Source organism: Bacillus rossius, chromosome 1 (assembly GCF_032445375.1).
Source record: "Bacillus rossius redtenbacheri isolate Brsri chromosome 1, Brsri_v3, whole genome shotgun sequence".
Lineage (NCBI taxonomy): Eukaryota > Metazoa > Arthropoda > Insecta > Phasmatodea > Bacillidae > Bacillus > Bacillus rossius.
This window is the reverse complement of record NC_086330.1, coordinates 89,222,441-89,238,394: the sequence shown is the minus strand read 5'-3', so window position 1 is coordinate 89,238,394 and position 15,954 is coordinate 89,222,441. Positions and strand designations below refer to the sequence as shown.

Below are 15,954 nucleotides of genomic sequence, written 5' to 3'. Positions count from 1 at the left end.
TAAGCTTTAGAAATAATCAACAAAAAAATTGTTTGTCTGTAAAGCCAGTTTACGAACGATAGTTTAACGTGACGTCATAACAAAATATTGATGAAATGATTTCATACTTTTATGAATAAAATTTAATCATTTTTATTGAATTGTCACTATTTTGTATTTATACAAAGAAGGAGTGAAATGAAATCTACAATTTAATTGATGAATTTACTTTTATTTGCACTCATTAATTCAAATATGTTTATTACTTTAATGAACAGATTATTTTAACTATAACTTTTATAGATGTTTGCTATTTAACTTCTTCCAATCTGTGTTATTCTGTTAAGGATAGGACGATGATAGGAAAAGTAGGAAACGAATGGAAGTGTTTCAAGTTTAATGTGCCTCGAAAAAGCCCAATGGATGGTTGTTCCAATCGAGTGGAAGAGAGATAGATGCGGCGCAAGCGTACAATGAGCGTAACGGGACAATGTGCGTAACGGGACTTTTTTCGTGCGTGCAGCCGGCGTTTATCGATTTATTAGATGTCGCGTCAAAAATAAGTTTATTTAACAATGGTTTTATATAAGTCAAAATTTTAATATTAAAGTTGTCATCAGCTGTCAAAATTATTTTATGAATATTGAAATCATTTTGTAAACACTAATATAATTCCTAATGTAATTATGTCTGACTTGTTCTCAGTATACACCATGAAGTTACCGTGCTCGGACACGAGTATAAAGCTATCATCATCAACAAAACGATTATATTTGAAAATGTTTCATTGCAGTAAACATTTGCAGCGATCAAGAGTCAATATTTTTGTAAAGTCAGTATCCGTTAGACGTCTGAAATTTCAATTATCCGACCCGAGCAGATAACGATAGCCAGCCAAAAAGACCAGCGACAAAGCCGTAACTAATACCCGAAAGGGAGAACGAGTGTCGACTTTTGATAAGAGCCAGATCATGTGCACTGAACTAAAAGAAGGAGATCGGAAAAAGAACGAACTAATGAACTGAGGAGCGAGGGATCTGGGAACTAGTTCGCGTAGTTCGTCTGTGGGAGCGCTCTTCCGAACTAGTTCGTTCGCGAACTACACAAGTCCCCACAGCCCACACAAGAGTCTAGCGACAGCAATGCTACCGTAGGCTTTCCATGTAGTGGGAATCTAGTACAGATCAAAAAGCAAAAAGAAGTTGATTTAAGGTTGGTATTTTTGTTTTAGTTTACGTTTGTTAGAAGTAATAAGACAATTATTAAGTCCCGTGTCGGCGAGAGTGTGTTGTTTTAGATTAGTTTGTGATGAGTCGGTTGGGTTAGGTTTGTTACATTTATTTATTTATTTATTTATTTATTCATTCATTCATTCATTCATGCACTCCGTTTAGTTTCAAATTAGGGACATGGAGCAAGTTAAATACAATTTAATACAATAGACGTTAAATATAAATCAGCAATACAAATCATACAATCATAATACAAATGGTTAAAATAATAAAAATTAATGGTATATAAACCTATATCAGTTATAAAATAAATATATAATAAAATACACACACAGTAGGGTTAAAATAAAATCAACACCAAGCTATAATTATACTTAAATATACTTAAAAATAATGCCGACAGTATGTTAGGATAGATACATGATAAAAATACTGGTAAAATCATCTAACTGTTGGTTGGGAATTAACAATTTTAAATGCTTTTTTTCTGGTGAGTTACTTTACCATAAAAAATTGCGCAGTGATGAATTTTACTTCCTGAGGTAGGTGGGTAGGTACATGGTGGGGGAAATAAATGACTTAGGCAGCATGGTTTCAGGCAGGGTTGCTCTAATGTCTGGTGGAAGCGGATGTCGGGGGATGCAGGTATATGCATTATTCATCGATTTCGAGAAGTCTTTGATAAGGTGTCGCACAAGAGATTAATGGAGAAGTTAAGAGTTGTTGCTTAAGGATAACAGGGTGGTAAATGGGTAGGATATTGTCTTAGGGATATGATACAGTTGGTAAGGGTTGGGAGGGGAAATGTATGAAGTGACTAGGAATACTATGGGGCCCTCGCTGTTCACAATAAGGATTGAATGGAAATGTTTGCAGACAATTGCACTTTGTATGGTATAGTTGAGGAGATAGAATGCCTGCAGGCTAGAATGAAGGACAGAGAACAGGATATTATCTTTGAAAGATTTGTGCAATGGGAGTGCATGACTTGATGTAAGTTTTTGGACATACGCCATTGCTAAGAAGTCGCACCTGTGTTTCCGTACCATGTGCGTCTCTGCCTGAGGACGGGAGCAGATAGCAGTTCCCGAAACTTCGCTTGTTTCTGTTTTGGAAAAACTATTGTGTTCGTTTCTTCTTTTCGTTTTGTCGTGTTTTAGTCTCGTTTCAACTGTTGTGCTGATTTATTTTGGGTTCAATATTTTTGTGCTGTCATCATTTGTGGAGGTTTTTTATCGTTCTATTCTGTTTTGGAAAACTATTGTGTTTGTTTCGTCTTTTCGTTTTGTCATGTTTTTGTTTCGTTTCAACCGTTGTGCTGAATTTTTTTGGGTTAAATATTTCTGTGTCGTCATCATTGTGGGATTTTTTTTCGTTCTCTTAGTATGTACATTTTTCTTTGTTTTCCTTTGTTTGTTGACCATACTTATTCCTGTTACGAAATTTTCTGTGATGTTTATATCCGTGTTGTCAACAGCAATTTTTTGCTTAATTTTTTTTTTGTCTTTTTTGGGTATTTTTATTGATTTATTTATTTTTTTATTTTTTAGTTTTTCTTCAACAGAAAAAGTTCTTAGCAATGGCGTATGTCCAAAAACTTACATCAAGAGAACACTATGTCACTGAATGTTGGAATGACAAGGGAGTTTAGTTCACGAGGAAGAGGAAGGGTAGTTAGGGAAATTTATAACAGAAAGGGGCAGGAGATAAAAATAAGTCAAAAGGATATAAGTATGTAGGCGCGGCCCTGCAAAATAACCTGGGAAGGGTAAAAACAGGTTCAGCAGATGGTGACTTATGGGCGGAGGAAGTTGCTGGGTTTGCTTGGCAGGACCCTTCAGTCGCATACTCATTGGTCAGGCCTATGATGGAGAATGAGGCTGTGATCTGTGATTCCTACCTAGTGACTGAGGTAAGAGAGCTTGGAGAAGGTGCAGCATAGAGTACTAAGGTGGGGTGATGGGTATGTGGAGGAGAAGGGAAAGACAAGAGGGGGAAATGTATAGTCCATCTGAAATGATTAGGGAGTAGGGGTGGGAAGCATTCCAGGGGAGGAAGAGGTTGGAAAGGTTGGTCAGGATCAAGGACGATACAGAGTAAGACTGCTAAGTCAACGGTTTATCGATGTTCCACGATTGAACTGCGCGACTGTGCTGCCATCTACCGGTTTCCAAATGATTGATTGATTGATTTTTATTTCATTCAATAGACCATACATAATGGTTTAGAATATGTCATAAAAAAATACAAATAAACATAAAATACAAACACATAAAACAGGTACAAAAACAGTATTAAAAACATACAAAATTAAAATAATAAAACAGCTGCACTTCCAAATAAGCACCTATTTAGATAATATTATATATAAAAGAAAAGTAATACATAATTACAGTAAACAAAATTAAGTATAAATATCAACATTAGAACACAATCTAACCTATATCACATAGTACAGTTCATCATAATCATATATAAAACTCACAAAAAAAACAGTAAAAATGTTACGAAGCTACCTCCTGTTCATAATAATCTATGTTTTGAAAAGCCTTATGTGATAAATAAAGAAATAATTATTTTTTAAATAAATTATATTGCTCCATATTTTTTAGAGCTGAATGGTTACTTATTAAATAATCTAATACCAACATTTCTAACAGACTGTAAATTTTTTTTCTTATGAACCCTTTGCAGATGAAAATCTGCGTTAATTCGCGTGAAATGCGCATGAATATTAGAATTTTTTATATAAATTAATTTGTTTTTATAAATAAACAATAATACTTTGTAAATATAAATACAGAGCACAGTAAGAAGACCTAAAGATTTATAAATATCACGACAACTTGTAACGGTTCGTTACATACAAAAATAAACAGATGTTGCGCCAATTTTTTAGTGTTTGTTTTATTTTTTCAAGATAGAATGCACAGACGAATCCAATCACTGTCACAGTTTTACTCACTCGTTCAACACGTACATCTGCCTGTCGAAAAATGCTCGCAGTTTGTGCGATGTGAATTAACGAAAAATAACTTCCTTCAGTAATATTTTACTGCAAGTACACGAAGTCAGTGCGGCCTCAAACGTGGCTGCACCCAGCGAAAATGAACTTCATCACGAGCCAAACGCCGACGAAGGTGATCACAATTTCTAATTTGGTACTGTCCGAATGAAATAAAAAAAACTTAGGTTGACTTAATACTCGGCCTGGCTCTGACCACCAACGTTAAGTTATCTCTTCACAAATTCTACATAATTTGGCGAGAAGCCACCGAACACGACCTACTGGTGCAGCAATCGGCAGACGACTGGTGAACTCTTGCCACTGTCTCCTCCACGCAGGGAGGAGAAGTCACATGACCTCACCGACCAATCACACATACGCTTCATTCACACTTACAGATACAAGCCAATAGGAACACAGAACACATATTGAAAACAGTTTTCTCTCCATAGAGCCAGGGACTTTACATTCTCCTTCTCTCTCCCACACCGTGAGAGAGCAGTTATCACACATTTCCCACGACCAGTGGGGAATCCCAGCTTTTATCTCAGTTAGCGGGGAAGCACTGTTTTTTTCTCACTCACACTTACATGTCTCTTATGCCTCTCTCTTTGTACACATCGCCCCAGCCCAGACACAGTCCCGTAATCTATAATTATATTGCAACACGTTAATTAAAATTAAGAACAGCAATCATAATACAAATTACTTGACAAAATTCAACTTATTGAGAAAAACCTGAAAAAGTAGGCCTAAACAGGCAAAATTCTAGTAAGTACAGCGACTTATTTGTGAATAATTACATAAAGAAATAGTACTGATTGAAAATGTCTGTTAAGATACCAGGGACATCCTTAAAACACATAGCACGTGCAAATAACATATGTATATTAATATTCATAACGTCTGATTATACTGTTTCATAAACATATACACCACTCAAAAAACATTGACTTATTAATACTCACATATACAGAAAAGACGTTTAAAAGAAAAACATTTAGCTATGAGGGCAGGGTATTGCAACGTTACAAACTGTCCAAACATTTCATGTGGAGTACCTATAATTCTGATTATTTTTTTTTGTATAATAAAAACTGATTGTAGATGATGTCTATTACTCCCCCAATACATAATTCCATAGCTGATTAAAGAATAAACATAGCCAAAGTAGGCAGACCATACCTAGGCATTGTTTGGTGGTTATATGAGAAAGTACTTTAAACATGTAACACATACTGTTTAATTTATTTAACAAATCAAACGTATGTTTATCCCATGATAAAAATTCATCAATCTCAATTCCAAGGAATCGTGCATGTGCCACAAAATTTAAGTTAGTATTTTTTAACAGAGTATTTGGTTTATTTGATTTTAATTTTGAGGAAAAAAAAATAAAATTTGTTTTGCCATAATTCAGTAGCAGTTTATTATTTGTAAACCAAGAGTTTAATGTATGTAGTGTATTTATAACCAGAACATCAAGTTTAGATGCTGGATTGGCTTTAACCAGTACATTAGTATCATCTGCAAAAGAAATGATAGGAATATCGGTAAAATGATACCTAACTTAGATCATTTACATAGACCAGAAAAAGAAGTGGCCCTAAAACGCTACCTGGAGGAACTCCTACATTCATAAATTTAGGTAGGGAATTATAAGACTCCAAGATATTGTTACTATTGACTCTAGTAACTTGAACTATCTGCATTCTGTTTGTGAGATAAGACTTCAACAATTTATTGACTACACCTCTAATTCCCAAATTATATAATTTATCACTAAGTAATTTATGATCTACTGTGTTAAAAGCTTTGAACAGATCAAGAAAAATACAGACGACATCCTCTGATCTGTCCTTGCATTCTGTGACAAAATCAACGAACTTGCCGATAGCCGACGCGGTATTTTTTCCCTTTAAGAAACCATGCTGTGATGTAGATAGCAGGTTAAATTTTGTGAGATAGCTAACCAATCTGTTATTAATGATAGACTCAAATATTTTAGAAAAGGAACTAAGAAGTGGTCGTGCGATCTAGTAGATTTACGAAATTTATTCTACTGTCACTGTGGCGGGATATTTAAATTTGAATTTAGTAGTCTTTATTTTTTATTGTTGAAATGCTATTTTTAATACATTCATTATTTGGAATTTTTTTTAACTCCTGAAACAATTCACATGAAATAGTATAAAATCTATGTGGATAAATTAATGTTAACTATTCAAATTACAATTTCAAAACTATTTAGTAAAAATGTGCATCATCTCATATTATTTGCTTTTATGCAAATATTATTCCCATAAACAAATTCCCACACAAATTCCTCACCTTTAATTTTTGGAAAATGTAAGACTTGAAAGATAATATTTTAAAGATGAAACTAAGGCATATAGACTACTGTGTTATTGATGCTTGATTTTTACCACAAGTTTTCCTATACATTTTATAATCCCAATTCAAGGTTAAAGATTAAAGTTCTTCTATATCCAAGGTTTACAAACATGTGAAAAATCAATTTTTTTAATATGTTCAACATTTTTGATAAAAAAAAAAAAGCAAGTGAAAACTAGAAATTGACTGTGAAATTTTGTTTGTGAGGACATAGGTCTTAAAGCATTTCTTTTCCCAAATGATGCAATGTGCTTTCGTAATTCCTGGAACAGTCATCAGCCTCCTCAAATATGCTTTTAACGTCCAGTTGCTTATTCAGCGAATCAATTTCGTCAACAGACATGTGCAATACAGTGACATTACTGACTTGCTTCGCTAAGCTGCAAAAATCAGAAGCATTATAAATAACACCTTTTCCACTCAACACTGCCTTCGAACTTGTCTCTTAACAGATCCTCCAATACCGTGTACCGGTCCCTTACCATGTGATGTTGCAAAATAATTCCACATGATTTTCTTCTTGTGTCTCTTTTCAAGAGGCTTCAAGCTGGCAGCAATAAATTTATTCTTGAATTGAGAACTTGGTCCATCTGACCATACTCTGTCTTCGCTTACTTCTGTGGGAAACTCATCAAAAATTCTGGACATGTTGGCAACAATGGTATCTTTTGAATGATTTAAATTATCAGAAACAATAACAATAGGGTGCTGCTTTCCTTCATAGCACAGACTACAAGTGAACAAAGATACTTGTGGCTGGTTCCAATGATAACTTAGTGTTTCCTGTTGGGCAATGCAAGTGTAATTTTCCGAGAAGTCTACCTGTACCAGTGCAATTTTCTTGTCGTGGTGTGGAGAGGCAGTCTTAGATCGGTCAATTCAATAACTATTAGTTTGTTCCCTTGTTATGTATGAATGTTTTAGAAATTCATTACAAATACTGTTGATATATGCTACGAGTGTTTCTGTGCTGTCATCCTCTACAACCTTGCGTAGACCTTCTGGGAGTTCTTTCCAAACATGCCACTTGACATCACATGATGCACCATTCTCCTCTAACAGTTTTGCTATACACTTATGGAGCTTATTTTTACAGTCTTCACAATTACTTAGCCAGCAATCTTCTCTGTGAGGTTGACAGAGATATTTATCCCAGAAATTTTGAGTCTACTTGGGAAAGCAAGGAAAAGTAGAATGCGAGGCATTTATAGCCAAAATGTAATTTTCATGGTATTTGCATTAAACAAACATTGTGTGGCAACCTACTGGAATATTTTACATGTTTAGGTCGCAGTTCGCTAAATTTGCTTTTACCAATTATAGTCTCTCTATTCTCTTCGCAAAACAAAGCATGAGTTTTACGAATTGATGAGAAAAGGTGTCGAGTTTGGAGCTTTGGTTTAGAACCATCACTATGCTTTACTGTTGTTACATCTTTCAGACCAGGGGCTAGTCTACTAATGTCATCACGTTCATAAAACTCAATGACTTTACTAATAGTCTCTGAACTTAAAGCCAATGAATTTGTGTGCTTAGTTTGATTAATAACGTTGATGCCTGGGATGGATTGAAACAATTTTTTTACTACATATGCTTTCTTACGTGGTGATTTTGGTAGTGCCATTTTAGCACGTTTAATGGCTTTTCCCGATGAACATGCACTCTTATACATGACACATGGAGAAGCTTATTTTCTCTGTCTTTCTTTCTTTAAGCATCTATGTCTAGCTACTCTCTCTCTTGTTTTCCTTCTTTCTTCCAATCTTATAGCCTCTTGTCTTCTTTTTTTGAGCTTTGAAAGCTGTTTTTTTCCTTGTCTCTGACTTTCTTCATTTGTTGTCTCTGCTTCTCTTTGTATTCTTCATACTTCCCCTCGTCTTTTAATTTATGTCGCCGCCTTCTCAATTTTTCTGCTGCAATTAACGCCATGTCTCTGTAAAAAATAATTCTGTAACATAAAATTATGTTTTCAGAATAAATTTGCAACCTACATTAAGCCTACCACAAACCTATATACTTTATTAATGAACAAGACCCTATTAACCTTTATTAATGAATCTAAGATGCCCGTCTTGGCTTTGACATATGCTTCTACCGGTCCTGTAACAAAATATTGGAAGGAAATTCTATAGCCAGCAAATGGGTCATGATATTAAAAACATCATTCTAAGCCTAGGTAAATGGTAACTCACTTTACACAAATGTAAGACTGAAATATTAATTTTGAGGTTATGTAAAAAAATTATTTCAGTCTTGGGGTTACTTGGAACAAATATCTTGCAGTAATTCTGAAAGTTATTTTATGTCATATAAATATTTATCATTTTAAAATTAAAAATGTTTGTTTTTGGTAACTCACGTTACATTGCATGACCTGATATTGATCAAGCATTAAGAATATTATACTAAATTCAAATAAATCAAAATGAAATATTTATTTACACTTACATTTTATCCTTGTTATTTTCTTGTTACATCCAGTTATCTTCCGTCTTTCATAAAAGTAAAGATAAATTCAATTACTGATCAGGTTAATGTATGTTAGTATCACTTCAACAGTACTGTGTACTCACAATCAGCTTTTAATAATACAAGTAAGCATTTTTCCCACCGAAAATATCAAGGCAGCCAACATACTCCCATATATTAGCTCTCTGAAAAACATTAAATTGTATGCATAAAAAATATTTTTGAAAAAATTTTTTTATGTCCACTTTCTTGTGGACAGACCCTGTTGCAGATTATATTTATTAATAAAAAAAATTTCACTGATGCTGAGCAGTGAAGACGGCAATGTAAAACTTAGTCCCACAAATCTCTCTTTTTTTTACAGTATAATATGTACAATATTTGATTTTAATTTCAGTCTAATAAAAACTTACTACAAAATCATTTTATTATTTTAGATTCAATAGAGAACCCTTCATTTCTGTTTATAAAGTCAGCTCAAAGAAATTCATATGTGTTTGAAAGGTGAACCTATCTTTTATAAATACCAGTAGCTTGGAATGCTAATGTGTTAATCCTTAATTAATATGTTTTTATGCATCTAAAAGTACAAAAATTGTTTGTATTAATTAATTTTACCAGGATGTTATCAAACTACTTCATGTGCATATAACATCAAACAGCTGAAATACTAAAAACCAGTTTGACATGTAATTCCATTCCGGTGAGTAAAATAACTGTTAACTTAATGCTACTATTTTTATTTAATTCTAACCCTGTCATATTGTACACAATACATTCAACTAATCATTATATACATAAACTGTACTTTTGCCGCTAATAGCAGACTTTCAGGTCTCTTCTCGTAGCTTACCACACAGTCTGGGGGCCTATTCTTGACGCTACCGGAATAATTCCGCTAGCGGAATGACTAAATTCCGACATTGATTTGCTAAACCCTATTCTTGAACACTCGCTAGCGGAATTATGTATCGGAATGACGTCACAGACTGTCGGAATTATTCCGCCACCTCCTTTGCTGGTGGAATCGCGATTCCGCTAGAGATTTCAGTGTTTGTTGTTCTTCGGAACTCAATCTGTTGAAAATGGAATCTCTGTTTGGATTCTGAACTACTATAAAATCGTGTGGATGTTTGGTTAAGTTAGGTTCGATACATTTAAGTTTTGTAAAATAGTGCGAATGGCTAAACAAAAACATTATTTATATAACATCTTATGCAATGGGTTTAGGTGTATGTCCAAATTAATGCATTTAAAAATTGCAACACGAGTGCTATTCCAACATTTAAATTCTGTGTGTTCGTGAGAAATAGCTTGTAATTGAACTACAATTTAAAGTCTAAGTATATAACATTTGTGGAAATGTCAAACAGTTTCTTAAATATTAACGAAAGTTATATTTGCAATTTTTCGTTACTTAACATTTTACCTACTGTACATGAGAAAATATGGAAATTTTCGCTGTGTAGAAATTTGATACGTATTTGTTGTGTTTTGTGATAAGTACTATTACATAGTTTCCATATGATGTAATTCGTTTTTCACACTAAATATTGCAGAAATTCATCATGTTTTGATTAGATGAAAACTAGAGTGGTATGCTTATATAGTCTATGGACATTTATTCGTAAAAAAGTAGGCTATATTTGTTCCGGGGGATTGAAATGCACTCGAGAGTCCAGTTATTTATGAATTTCGCTCAATTACAATTGATTTTGATAATAAAGTTTATCCTTATACTCCTCCCTATCTTGCCAACCTAGCCAACATTCCTGCCACTCAGGTATGCACATGTAGAAAATATCCTTGAAAACAACTTACACCAATAAAAACCCACACAAGTATTATTAAATAAATAATGACAGAAAATATAGTTGCTGATAGACTTATTGATAAACACAGATTGTTTCCCAGAAGCCCCTTCTCCAAACAATTATTGAACTTCTCCCAAAATAATTGCCAAGAAATTGTCCATAAAAGTTATCATTTTGTAATGACTTGCCGTGATTATAAAAATCGTAATGTACACATTCATAAATGATTTGCTGAACCAACAAACACTGCATAAAATTTATTTATGAAAAGACAGTCAATTTTTTTATTATTATAAATGTCATATATCTGAAGCTATTCAAGTAGAATGTAAGTTATGCGGTATGATATCTAAACATGCAAAATCAACCAAATTTTTTTTACTGCATATTGAAGTTGTACGTCTTATGGGATGAAGTTTGTTAATATAGTTTTAACATTAAAAAAATAATATTTTCTGATAAAATCAAACTTAATTGAAGATATTGGCAATGATTAATAATCATACCGTAAGCTAACTTCTTTCATTTAACGTTCTCCTAAATAGCACCTTTTAAGTTGTAACAGTGATTAATAATATTAAAAAAAAAAGTTATGGATTCCACTAAATCAGTATTGGCATCATAAATTTAATTCAATATAATTGTAAGTTAATTATAATTATTTTGTAGCAAACATCTGTGGTTAAAAAAAAGGATGATTTTGGTTTTACTCAACTAACAGCTATTGCCACATTTACTTAGTCGGAGTTTTTACATAGGCATTGTGGTTGGAAAAGAGTAGAGGGTTAAAAAATTTGGGAATTTTTTTCATTAATACTTAGCATAACTAAGAATCAACTACTACTTTAAATAATAAATTTTATGCGTGTACTCTACATTTCAAATAAAAAGCAATTGTAGCAAATATTTTAAAGTAATGTTTTAATAAGGTGAAACTTTTTATTTTACCTGAGCATAGCTTTAACAGTAATAAAGAAAGTGTAAGTGCAAACAATGGCATGATCTAATAGACATGTATTTAACAAGTTTTTTTTAAGTTGTCTCTTTCAAGAAATGAAAAGAAGTTATGTGTGATTTCATCAAAGTAAAATATATCCTCGAATACACTGAAACAGGAGTTATAAAATCAGGTATACTAAAAAACTAAAAATATATACTAAAAATCAAAACGTCTTATGGCTAAACACTTTAAAAAATATTCTTAAATTGTTTTGTTATGAATTAATTCTTTTATACAGCTGACATATTATTGTGTCTGTTTCTTTAGTAAAAATCTTCGGAATAAAAAACAGACTTTTCTTTCAATGGTAAGATATCGGCAATTGTGCGAGCGAAGCCGTGGGTTATTAGCTAGTTTACAATAAAAATGTTTTTCAGCTCCAACTTCAAAGACATATAACAGCCCTGGAAGTACTTGAGACTTTAAATATATAGATGTTTTCAACTTATTTGGGCATGATGAGCCTGCAGCCAAAGTTTGTAGGCCGAAATCATACTTACCTGTATACATCTATTTTATGAACACGATTACAGCCGTAGTTTTGAATCTCCAGACTAATATGTACATAATCTAGAAATGGTAAATTTAATTCAAGTTCGTTAATAGGTTCAAATTGTACCAAAAGGATCAACAGAGGGTTTTTTAAAAAAAATAAATAAAACATGAACTCTATAAATATGAAAAATATTGCATTGGTCTGAATCTATTACTTATGTTGAAGATATACTTGTTTTTGTACACAGGTTACTGGCCACGCAATGAGCTTAGCCACGTGCCTGCGGAGCTGTGCCTTGGGGCTTTCGGTGTCCAGTTGCTACCGTGCCTTGGCACAGCCCATGGCACCTTTCTTGCCCCTGGCACATCTGCTGGGACGGCGCAACGCCCTGGCACGGACCACGTTATGCGCGATGCCCCCAGAGCGGCAGTGCCACTCCCTGGTACGAACCACGAAAGGCACGGTGCCCCTGGTGCGGCAGTGCCACGTCCTGGCACGGACCACGGTGAGCGTGCTGGAGGTACCCCGGCCAGCTCTCACTCTCCCCACCCGGGGTTTCAAGGTGAAGCGCAACCTGAAGCGTCGCTGCAAGGACTGCTACTTTGTGATCCGCGAGCGCAGACTGTACGTGCTGTGCAAGACACACCCGCGCCACAAGCAGATGTCCATGAAGGCTCCGGATAAGTGTAACTGGATACTGACGCATGCCACCCAGTCCAGGGTGCGGCCGTGGTAGCTTACGATTTGTGGGTTCAAGTGATATCGTCATTCAGAAAGTTGCGACCTCCATGGTTTTGACAACAGTGATCTCTTGCAGTGCTTGCAAAGTTTTTGTTAATGTTGTTTAGAATTTTTAACTTAAAGCATTTCTGTTTGGAAAATTCATACAAGCAAGTTGAATATGCAGTGTTGGTAAGAATTTGAGAGCTGTTGTACTGACCATGATAGACCAGTGTGCCATTAAGAAATACAGAATTATTGTGATTTCTTGATTCATATACTGCCTCCAGTTTGACTTCATAGCCTGTAGCACCCACAAATTTCACTGCTGAGACTGCAAGTAGAAATTTTTGCATTCTGTACCTGTGAAGTAGTTTATAAATGTTCATGTAACATGTAAGGCATTTCCTGTAAAAAAAAATAACTAAATTTTTAAAAATAGATTTTATGTTATTATAATTTTTATAATTTTAAATCTTGCCTTTACTTAATGTCTCTTGCTACTAGAAAAAACCGGCGCCCAGAGAGCAAATTTAATTTAAACTGTATCAGCTCATTAGAACTTAACTGCAAGTAAACCTGGACTATCACTGGTCCATTCGTCTCCTTCATCTGTTTCTCGTCAGTCCATCACTCAAATTATTTCTAGCCAATCAGAATGCCTGGAAAATGTCATCCATCCACCAAAAGCTTTCTAAGCTTTAACTTTGGATGGATGAAAGAATAACCTCCAAAGTGTTTAGAAGGTATTGCTCAAAACTTTTACTATCTTATAATATTTTCAGTTAAAGTGTTTAGAAGGTATTGCTCAAAACTTTTACTATCTTATAATATTTTCAGTTTGTTTATTTATTTAGCTCCTTTTATTACATGTTTGTAACTTGTGTTTAAAGACATTTAAAATATTTAATTTTTAATACAAAAATTGATGGAGACAGAAATATATTTAATTACATAGGCTACAGTAAATCTGAAAAGAAAAATCAGGATGTAAAAAAATGTGTTTAATCATTTATAAGTTCTTAACTTACATGTTCATCAATGTAATATATATATATACCTATACAAGAGAAATATTCACCACAATTTAAGCCTTTTAGGCTGGAAGCATAAAAATGGTAAAGTATTATGATGGACGTGCGAAGTGTTGTGAGTTGCTAAGCCTGACAGACGAGTGGATGGTGGGCGGATGCGATGAATAATTGAGAGTCCAGTCTTAACATTAATAATACTGCATTTTGATTATGAAACCTTGCATATTTACTTATGCCACAATTTTATTTCTGAAATCCATAACACAATGTTAATGTTTTACAATTTACCTATGACAGATAAGTGCAGAATAGTGGCTGCATGGAGGGACTTATTCTGCCATGGTGGTTATCTGCCGCAACGAGGGGCGTTGGGAAGCATACAATCACATGAGTTAAAGTTGCTGGGACGATTCCTGTCCGTGGTGTTGTTGGGGTGAGCAGTGTCAAGTTGAAGGTAAGTGGTGTGGCGATGGTGTGTTCAGGATGGGAAATGGCAGTTTGATAAGTGGGGAAATAGGTGTTGCACTGGGTAGGCTGAGTGAAGGTGAGGGAGAATATATACTACATAATAATATAATTATGTAGTTGCTTCTCAAATACATAATGATATTATTTTTGTGCCATTGCCAGACAGCAACCTTTCAATACCATGATCGCACAAGGACTAACAACCGACCTGACTACCTTATCCCGACCTGACTACCTCCCAAGAGGGAGGTTTTCAAGTGTCCTCCATAGCCAATCCATACAAGCTTAGGCACACTTTCCAAAATCAGCCCTTAAAGCACGAGTTACATACATAACTCTGTGTTTGGTGATGATAAGCTGTGTGCAGTGACATCAAGGAGGGTTTGTCATGCTGTCTGCTGTATGCAGTTGTCAAGCAGTTACACATGTCAAGTGTCCAATCATCTCTCTTGCAAGCAGTAGTACAGTTTGCTGGCCTGTTTAGTTATATTTCAAAGAAATACTACCTATTGTAGCCGTTACCATGGTGCGACGATTCAAACATTTTTATATAGTTTTTTGTTTCATGGTCCATAGACCTCAAAACCATCAACAACCCAAAAGTGTGTGTGTGTGTGTATGTACATATACATATATATTGTGAACACAATAACTGTCACAATTTTTCACACATCACTTCCAAACAGATACATAAAATCTAGTGTTGTGGATAATCTCAGTCTAATTCGTTAATGGGCAATATTCGACCAAAGGGGTAGAAATGGGGAAGGTTTTTTGAAAAACAGAAATCTGCAGTAACTTCCACAATATGGAAAATATCACATCCCTTTGAACATTTTATAACTCGTTGGAGTAAGACCAGAATCTAAAAGCTTTTGCTACGACCAACCACCAACACAAGGAGTTGAAAAAACAAAGATTGGAGCATAAAAAAAAGTCATAACTATCTTTGTAGGCACATCATCATCAAATTCGTACAAATCATGTATTAATCTTATAATTTTTATCTAAAACTTTTGTCTGAAACAATTTTTGATTAAACGAACCATTGCTGTAAGGGGTTAAAAAAATAAGCGATAGAATTAAAAAAAGTTATAACTCCCTTAGTTGGTACATTATCAAATCCGTTCAAATTGTTTGTAAATCTTATAATTTTTACCTGAAACTTTTGTGTGTATTTGCATGCAAAAACAGTTATAGTTTTAGAGATGTGGGACCATTGGTTGATCAAAACCAATCAGAATTCAAAATATAGACTCTTTAATGTTTTCAAGAAAGATCATAAATCTCTTGCACAAATCTCTTATGTGTAATATACCTCAAGTGGTAAAGTATTTAAGA

General features: G+C 34.1%; 1 protein-coding gene across 1 annotated transcript; it reads left to right on the top strand.

Annotated features, from left to right (window-relative positions):
• The first annotated feature begins 792 nt into the window (after window positions 1–792).
• Window positions 793–13,389, top strand: LOC134539489 (large ribosomal subunit protein bL36m). The gene is made up of 2 exons (XM_063381568.1): window positions 793–1,191; window positions 12,639–13,389. Exon 2 carries the CDS (start codon window positions 12,654–12,656, stop codon window positions 13,125–13,127), a length of 474 nt encoding a protein of 157 aa, XP_063237638.1. The 5' UTR covers window positions 793–1,191; window positions 12,639–12,653; the 3' UTR covers window positions 13,128–13,389.
• The last annotated feature ends 2,565 nt before the right edge of the window (window positions 13,390–15,954 follow it).

Coding starts and splice junctions, on each gene's coding strand:
- LOC134539489 (XM_063381568.1), top strand. CDS start 12,654: ATGAGCTTAGCCACGTGCCTGCGGAGCTGTGCCTTGGGGCTTTCGGTG.